This window comes from Oryzias melastigma, linkage group LG1, assembly GCF_002922805.2.
Source record: "Oryzias melastigma strain HK-1 linkage group LG1, ASM292280v2, whole genome shotgun sequence".
In the NCBI taxonomy this organism is placed as follows: Eukaryota; Metazoa; Chordata; class Actinopteri; order Beloniformes; family Adrianichthyidae; genus Oryzias; species Oryzias melastigma.
The window spans coordinates 20,793,738-20,802,151 of record NC_050512.1 but is presented as its reverse complement, the minus strand read 5'-3'; the positions used below and the strand labels follow the sequence as shown (position 1 = coordinate 20,802,151).

General features: G+C 39.4%; 2 protein-coding genes across 3 annotated transcripts in view; one reads left to right on the top strand and one right to left on the bottom strand.

The window, feature by feature from the left end:
- Window positions 1-4,986, bottom strand: part of crmp1 (collapsin response mediator protein 1) — a 13,850-nt gene extending 8,864 nt beyond the window's left edge. The window contains exons 1-6 of one of the 2 annotated variants that reach the window (XM_024290115.2): window positions 4,262-4,986; window positions 3,011-3,099; window positions 2,738-2,922; window positions 2,504-2,668; window positions 943-1,004; window positions 727-807 (exon numbers count right to left, since the gene is read on the bottom strand). In XM_024290115.2, coding sequence (XP_024145883.1) covers window positions 727-807; window positions 943-1,004; window positions 2,504-2,668; window positions 2,738-2,922; window positions 3,011-3,099; window positions 4,262-4,612 — 933 coding nt within the window. In that variant the 5' untranslated portion in view covers window positions 4,613-4,986. Of the gene's footprint in view, window positions 1-726; window positions 808-942; window positions 1,005-2,503; window positions 2,669-2,737; window positions 2,923-3,010; window positions 3,100-3,695; window positions 3,846-4,261 lie in introns of those variants that run through there. The other variant, XM_024290116.1, reaches the window with a different exon arrangement.
- Window positions 4,987-6,475: 1,489 nt separating this feature from the next.
- The window catches only part of wfs1a (Wolfram syndrome 1a (wolframin)), a 9,957-nt gene continuing 8,018 nt past the window's right edge, over window positions 6,476-8,414 (top strand). Inside the window, exons 1-2 of the mRNA XM_024289345.2 lie at window positions 6,476-6,648; window positions 6,995-7,459. Of these exons, the coding sequence (XP_024145113.1) occupies window positions 7,000-7,459 (460 nt within the window). The 5' untranslated portion in view covers window positions 6,476-6,648; window positions 6,995-6,999. The remainder of the gene's footprint in view (window positions 6,649-6,994; window positions 7,460-8,414) is intronic.

Sequence of the window (8,414 nt, the reverse complement as noted above, 5' to 3'; positions counted from 1 at the left end):
TGAGTGAAATTTCAAGATCATAAACACACAAACTGTTTTCTTTCCTTAATAACTGTTTGGACCTATCTTTTCTCAGGGTCAGGATCTGTCTGTTCTGTTGTTTTAGGCTACGTGTAGTATTATTAAGATTTAGGTCGTTAACTTCTTAAAAAGTACTCAGCTCCAACGTCCCAACAAAACAGACTCAGAGCCCCAGAAAGGCCAGGTCACAGAGGTCGGACGTGATCGTACGCAGTGGAGGTTCATCTCGCACTTTTAAAGTTACGTAAAGACTCTGGTAGTCACATCAGAATGCCGTGGGAGTCCGGGTTCAGGTTCTCTGTTCAGTCTCTGTTCTCCTCCCAGCCATCCATTTTCTTAACCCGCTGTTTCCCTTTAGGGGTCACGGGGTTACCGGAGCAATTTAGAGTCACCAATCAACCTATGAAGAATGTTTTTGGATTATAGGCAGATCATACGCAGAAATCTCACACCTACACGGGGAGAACACGCTAACTCCACACAGGAAGGGGGTTTGAACCAGAGCCTTCACGCTGTGAGGCGAGAGCGCCAACTACAGCTCTACAGTGGTGGCAAAAATGTGGAGTCTTGTTTTTTTTAACTTCTGATTTAATTGTCATTAATCTGACTATAAGATGATCTCCAAATATAAGTCATTTAGTACATGATGATCTGCTTCTTTCTGTAATAAGTGTCAGTTTACATAGATAGAAATGAGACACTCACCTCAAAAATCAGGTCTCCGTTTTCAGCGTGTACTAACACGACAGCACCTAGCTGTTTCAGGAAGGAGAACGCCTCATAAAGCTGTGGATGGACAAAGTTAAAAAATACAGATTAACACCAAAAAATGAAGGCTTACAGCTTAGGAAAAAAATGCTTGAAGGGGAAAGGATTTAGTGAGTGTGCGTCATTGGTGTTATCAGGGATGATGGAGCACACCTGAGAATCTGTCATCTGGTAAACATCTTTGTAGGCCATGTACACTTGAAAGGAGTTGATACCTGAAAGGAGCAAAAAATGACATTAGCAACCAGAGTAAATCATAATAAATCATAATTATTTGATAAAAATGAGAAAAGGAAATCTAGGAAGAGGGATCTAAGGGAATTTTAGAAGCAAAGAATAATAAAGTATAAATTAAAGAATATCTTAATATTGTAAAAAAAACTTTTTCAAAAACAAAAGCCTGTGTTCTAGGCACAGAATACTTTTAAAATACCCATAAATCAAAGTGTTACTTTCTTTAACAAACGATTATACCAGAAATGTTTTTTCACTTTATTGTCCCTTTGTGGGTTCCGTAGAATTACAGTATGTCAGTTTGTAAGAGAATGGCTTTCCAATGTGCTTTAAGTTTCTTCTTAAATTTCAAACTAGGTAACTAAGTTTGCAAAAAAGTTATTCTCTAAATTTGGTGCACTTTGAGTTAATTGGATGCTGAAAAATACTCCACCAAAATTGCATTTCTGAACGTTAGATTAATTAAATCTCTCAGAACCCACAAATAGGTTTTCCTGCCTTGGCCATGACATTCCAAAATGTATTAAAAATTAATTTGAGACTTAGTTTGTTTTAAATGTAACCCTATAACAACACAGTCTGACTTATTAAAGCAAATTCTTCCAGGTTCCTGGTTTAAAATCTATTCCAAAACAAATTATCAGAGGTACATTTTATTTGTTATATATATATTTGATTTTAAGTAGAACCTTCCACCTTGTAGCAATGATTCAATCCATTAGTAGTGTTTTTTTTTTGTTTGTTTTTTTCTTAGGGGGTTGAAACAAAGTAGCCACATATCAATATCAGCTAGACTTTTCAGCATCATTTAACATGAAGAAAACAAGAAATCAATATATTTCTCAGAAACAATTATTTATCTTCCCCAAACAATAATTTAGGGTGGAACAGAGTTCAAAGTTTGAGCTTTACCGTGTCAAGCTGTTAATAAAAATAATGAAATATGTGTAAGAAAGTATGGAAACAGATTTAACGTGTGAGGTGAGAGGGAGCCGTTTGTGTTTTCACTTCCTGGGTGCTTAAGAAGTTGGACTAAACCATTAGGATCAAAAGGGGAGGATTGATTAGCTGTTACAAGGTTGAACATAACTGAGACATGATAATATGGAGCCATTTAATAAATAATTTATGCATTTTTCCCACATTGCTTAGATTTAAGTAAAAGTTGAAAAACTTTTGATTACAGTAGTAAAAAAGCAGTTACTGGCTATTGTCATTTGTTTTATTATCAATGAAGAAGTAGCTTTGGTTCAGTGGGACATGCTCATTTGGCTGATAAATAAAGTTTTTCTCAATATATTTGTGAGCAGTAATGCAGAGATTGATTGATCTTTCCATTTCTTGATTTAAAATGCATAAGAAAATGCTCTGATTTAAGAGAATCACTGCAAAGTTGTTTTAATCTGTCTTAAAATTAAGGTTTATATGAATCATAAGGACTGCTCTGTTTCTGCTGGAGTAAAATAAAACACATTTCTACCTTTGTCCTGCACCAGGACCTCCAGCTCATCCTTAACACTCTCATTCCACTGGGGGATGTCCACATGCAGAGAGTAATCACAGCACGCTCTTTTATCGGCGGATTCCTGCCAGCGCTCAAACGCCTCCAGCAGACTTCCCCCGGGCTCGGGGGTCACATGATCGACTGAGATGTGGCAAAAGGGAAAGGTTAGAATACTCAAATGTAGGTGTGAGTCTCCGCATCCACACTCACTGATCATTGTGGTTCCACCAGCAAGAGCAGCCTTTGTGCCTTGGAGGAAATCATCAACGGGCTGCGTTCCCAGGTAGGTCTTCATCAAGCAGGTGTTGACGTCGATCCCTCCTGGGATCACCATGCGACCATTGGCCTCGATCACCTTGACGCCTCCAGGAACGACCAGATTCTCCCCCACCTGCCTGTTAGGGTTGAACACGTTTTTAAAAAATTGGAAAATGTATTTGCTACTTTCTCAAAATGTGACATAAAAGTCATGTAATGTCACACTTGATGAGCCCATCCTCGATGTAGACGTCTCCAAAGAAGGAGCGGTCATCGTTCACCACTCGTCCCCCTCTGATCAGCAGCCGTTCACCCTGCAGAGGAAGAAGAGCGGGAGAGGCTGAGCTGACGGCTGTAGTTTGACTTATTACACAAGCAGTTATGTAATCCATGATCTTATAGCAATATTGATCCATTTACCAAAAAAAAATGCATGGAATCTCTGGAGCATTGGGATTGTTAGTTTAATTTTATTTTCAGAACACATTTTGATTGTTTGGAAGGTGAGGAGATTTTTTTGTCAAGCTACAACTGCACCCTTGGTGCCTAGCAACAAGAGGAACTCGGTCACCATGGCAACCAGTGATGTTGCATGGTTCTGCCAGACCCATTAGACAGCACAACCTATGTCTGCATCTTAAAAAGGAAAAGCATGGAGGGTTTCTGTGCATCTAAAGGGGTTTGAAACAGAAAACAAAATGAAGCATCTGATAATAGTGACAGATCCAATAAGAATGTTAGAGAGAAAAGTAGCAATTTTTCCTCATTTTTTTAAACATTGTGTACTAGAAACCCCCTTCCATGAAGGAGTCTTCTGCTCTTTGCCATTCACTAAGAATTTAATCCCCTTTCCTGCCTTGCAGCAGGGATTTGCATACAACAGAGGCTCAGACGTCCACCGTTTTCTTACCGTGTAATGGGGGATGCCGTTATTCCCCTGATAACTGATCCCAGACATTTCTGCCGCCCCCCCTCCGACTGTCCCCTTACAAATTCTCGGGGCTCCGTCCTGTGATGCCCCCCTTCCTTTTGTGTCTTTGGATTTGAGTCGGTTGCGCGCGCATGCGTCATCCGGACTGTGGATGCGCAGGCGCGGAAAACGAGCGTTCCCCAGTCCCCCCCTGGTGGCGTTCAGGGCTCAGTGAAGGATGGCACTGACCGACGCCTCACGCAGATACAATGATGTGGAGGCAAAACAAAAGGGAGGAATGCGGACTGTCGCTGTCCGTTTCAGCACCACAGAGGAGCGCGTGCGCTTTGGTTTTTATCTTTATTCCAATATTATGAAGGGAATCATAAAATGCAGCACAATCATGCATAATTTATGCACACTAGAGCATCCTCTTCTTGCTCAAAACATATTATTCTGAATCAATTTTATTGTTTTATACCTTTAAATGAATAAAAAAAATAATAGTTCATCCCATTTTTCTTAGAAATGTGGTCACTGAAAATAGGCCACTGCGTAATTCCTACCTGTCCATTTGGACTCGTCTTCTCAAATGAGACTTGGACCTCAACTCCAGCCCGGGACTCATCCGCATCCCTGCCTCCGTTGCTCTCTGACCCCTGCCGCGTGCCTCCGGTGGTCTTCCCCATGGGGTCGCCTGTCTCCAGCAGCCTCTCCTGGCTCCCACTCCTCGGGGTGCGGTTCCCTTTCCTCCCCACCGCATAGTTGTCGAAGTCTATGGTCTTGCTCTCAAACGCGCCCTCCACGGAGCTGAACATCCCAAAGGATTTGCGCTGGTTCGGTCCGGTGGTGATCGGTCCCGCAAAGTAGACGGGGAGCTCATCCTCCCGGTTCCACTGCCGCCTGCAGTCAGACATTGCAGCTCATGCAGTCTGAGGAGATGGAGACGGTTTTGCCTTTTTTTTTTTTTTTACGTCTAACCGGGTCAGAGTCCCGCCTCCTTAAGCAGGCGCACTGATCCAATGCTGGTACCTACAAAAAAAAAAAAAAAAAAGAGTGGTTCGTTTCCCACATATGGGGTGTCCCACTTTTAGGAGCAATGCTGATAATGTGACCAGATTTCAAAAAATAATAGCGAGCACAGAACCCATCATCTCCAACAAGTCATCCGCTTTGTGTGATCCCCGTCTAAAAGTGGGGGCTGTGCTGTGCTGTGGAGCACAGTCATGCCATCAGAGGATTAAAGCAGCATGTGCTTCCTTTTGACCCACATCTGGAGGCAAAGCAGGGGAATGTGCCTTTTGGGTCAACCATTGTAAGTGACCTGAAAGCAGTCACCTGCATGACCTCACTTTATAAGCCTCAACTCATATGCACTCAGCACATTTTATTTTCATTAAATCTACCATAATTTTAATATTGTTGTGAATTTTGGGGGAAATATATACAAAATAAATACTGATCCATTCAATAAACTCCATAAAAGAGCAATTAGAGTAAAAAATAAAGTAAATTTTTGTGAATCTACAAATGCACTATTTATAAAAAATCAAATATGGGGTGACAACAGCTAAATTGGGGCACTTTTTGTTTAATTGCTTGGAAAAATGTGCTCATCTTTCAGCACATTTGCATAGGTGGTTTAACGTAGAGTTTTAAACTGGATCCCCTTCCTGACACACCCCGTTTTATCCATGCTGGGGACCGGCACAGGGAGAGACTAAGACCGGAGTCCTTCTTGTGGCTATTAGATTATGATTATTGATATTAATAATAAATCTTTTGTTGAGTCTTTAGAATAAAACATTATTACTTTAAACTCTACAGCTGTTGAAACATCTGCTATCCTAAAGTTAATCCATTTTACCAAATTCAGGTAAAGACCAGCTAACATGAGCCACTCAAACTACAAACTGAAACAGTAGTTTTTCATAATAAAATCCAATTCACTTTCACAGATTATGTCACTTCCCTGATGGAGGAAAGCTTCCGTATTATTATCTGGTCATCCAAAATATATTAAAACATGCCTCCAGTATTTTTGGCAGACAAGCTTGTAGAATTATATTAAAACTAACAAAATAATGATGATTAATTGAGCAACTGTCAAATCTAAATGGTTATAAATCACATTATTAGAGCACTCATTTCAACCATAATGTGTCTACGGGTCACATTTATGTTATTGATTGGGTTCATGTTGTTTAAAGTGGCCATGGGCTGCAAATGGGCTCAAATATGGGTCACTGACATGATGTGAAACAATATGGGACTCATTAATGGATATAGTGGTATGGAAATAAAATAGACTCATCCGATTTGTATGGCAGTAGGACCTCAAATAGGTCTATAAAACATCCTTTGTGAATGTTTGTCCATCCTCCAAATTTACCAGTAAAATCTGTCCAATACTAGCTGTTGTTTCCTCAGCTGCTGGACAAGACAAGTAAAAAAAATGAAGAAAATGAATCAACTCCTGATTGCATGGTTACAAAGTAGTTTAATGGTAAATGTGTAAATCCTGAATTAAAGGAATTTTTATAATTCAGATTTCCTGCATTATTCTCTAGTTACTGTAAAACTTTAATAAAGTGCGTTCTTTTATGTTGTACATCTGAATTCTATGTAAGTAAGCAAGTAAAAGTGACTGTTGTCAGAGACGCTGTACAATTGTCAACTGCTTTACTGGCCTTTTAACATGGAGCCTATTTTTGAAGAGCGTGTCAGAGAGTCTCTACGGTGTTTATAGACTTTGACAGCAGCAAGTGTGCATCTCTGGTTTCCTGCAGCCGTCTGGAACGAGCCAAACCCCAGCATGGAGTAAACTACAGTTTACACATTCAAACGGACTACTTTGCAATGCTGCAACCTTGAGGAAATTTGCCTTTTTTTTTGTCTTCTTCTTGTCTTCGGTTGGAGGTTTCGTTCATAGCTCAAGGCTTATTGCTTTCTAGTAAGTAGATTGTTCTGCATGAAGTTCAGAGATCCGTGCGACTCAGTGTCCCACCTTCATGTAAGACTTCTAAGCCAAAGTAATTCAATGTGAGAAATATCTCTGTCTGAAATTTTAAGACAGCCTAATTACCTTTGTATCATGTTGATTTAAATAATCTCAACTATGTTATTTGGATATTTTTCATTCTACTGCTTTTGCTACACACGTCTATAAAGTAGATTAAACTTAAATAATCCAGATAGTGTCAAACTGATGTTACTATTAGATTATTTTATCAAAAAATATAACAATTTTGAAATTCCTGATTAATTAAATATGAAAAGAATATTTCTTTTGATTTTAGGAACTATGGAAAAGGACTTATCATCTGAGGAGTCACTCGCTGACCTGAAAAGACCTTCTCCTTCCCCCATGTCTAGTAAACTCCCCACTGCTCCATCTCGGTCAGATTCCAGTGTGGAAACAAAGCCAACCATCTCTGAAACAAAGACTATCAAGTCAAATCCCAAATCTGTGTCCACTGAAACCTCACAGAGAGCCATTTCCTCGAAACCATCCATCCCTCCAACTATTCCTCCCAACGTGCCAACTCCTCAAACTTCCAAAATGTCAACTTCTTCCACGTTCAGTACTGCCTCCTCCTCATCATCTGCCAGTAACACACAAAAAGATCCACATCCTTTTCCTTCTGCTTCCACGCCAGCTTCCGCTCCTCTGAAACGCACGTTTGCCTCTGTGGCCAAGCAGGTGATAATACAGGAACGAATTAGAAAAGCAGAAGAAGAGAATGTTAGTGACGAAGAAGACGGTAAGAAGACTGGTTCATTTCTCATTTTAGTTCAGCTAAGAGTATCAGAGGAAAGAATAAAACTCACTCTGAGAAAAAAATGACAACAGCTGTAGTTAAATTAGTTTGTTATGTCTTTTGTTGGAAGTAAATTAAGAAAAAAAGTTATTTAAAAACAAGTAAACGTTGTGATTGGATTTCACAGTTTAATCTCAGCTCATCAGGTTTACCTGCACTGCTGTGAGAGGAAATAAACTCTAAAGTCTGATGGTTTATTTTAAAATAATTTTATCAAGGTTTCTGTAAAAATTAGAATTTAAATTTAAAAGGGTCTCTTTTGTTGTCGTTGTTTGTCACAAATATCATCAGTTGATTTAGCTCAAATATTTAGATCTGACTTTTGATGTTACATGAAGTGTAAGACTGTAATTATGCAGAATATCTCTGCAAGTTTTAGTTGAGTTATGTTTAAGTTTTTTTAGGCACTTGTAGTTGTTAAAGGTTCAGAAACAAGTACATTGAAATTTTTCTTTAGGAGTTCTTGAGTCAGGATTAATCAAAGAAAGCTTTTTTGTACTAATTGGTTCAAAGTTAACTTTGATTTGTAACCTCGTGGTTTAAATTTTAATTGATTTAATAATCATTTAACATCACAATGTTTATACAATAATTTTTAAATAAATGTAACAACAAGCGTATGAAAAGCTGTTTTGAAAATTATTGAAAACGTATTGCATTTATCTAGTTTGTGCAGTATAATATGATATTTGATGTTCAGTTATCTGCAGTTAGTAAAATGAGGGTATTGATCTCAAGTTGAGGGCTTCACGGTGGCGCAGTGGTTAGCGCTCTCGCCTCACAGCGAGAAGGCCCCGGTTTGAATCCCGGCTGGGACCTTTCTGTGTGGAGTTTGCATGTTCTCCCCGTGCATGCGTGGGTTTTCACCGGGGACTCCGGCTTCCTCCCACCGTCCAAA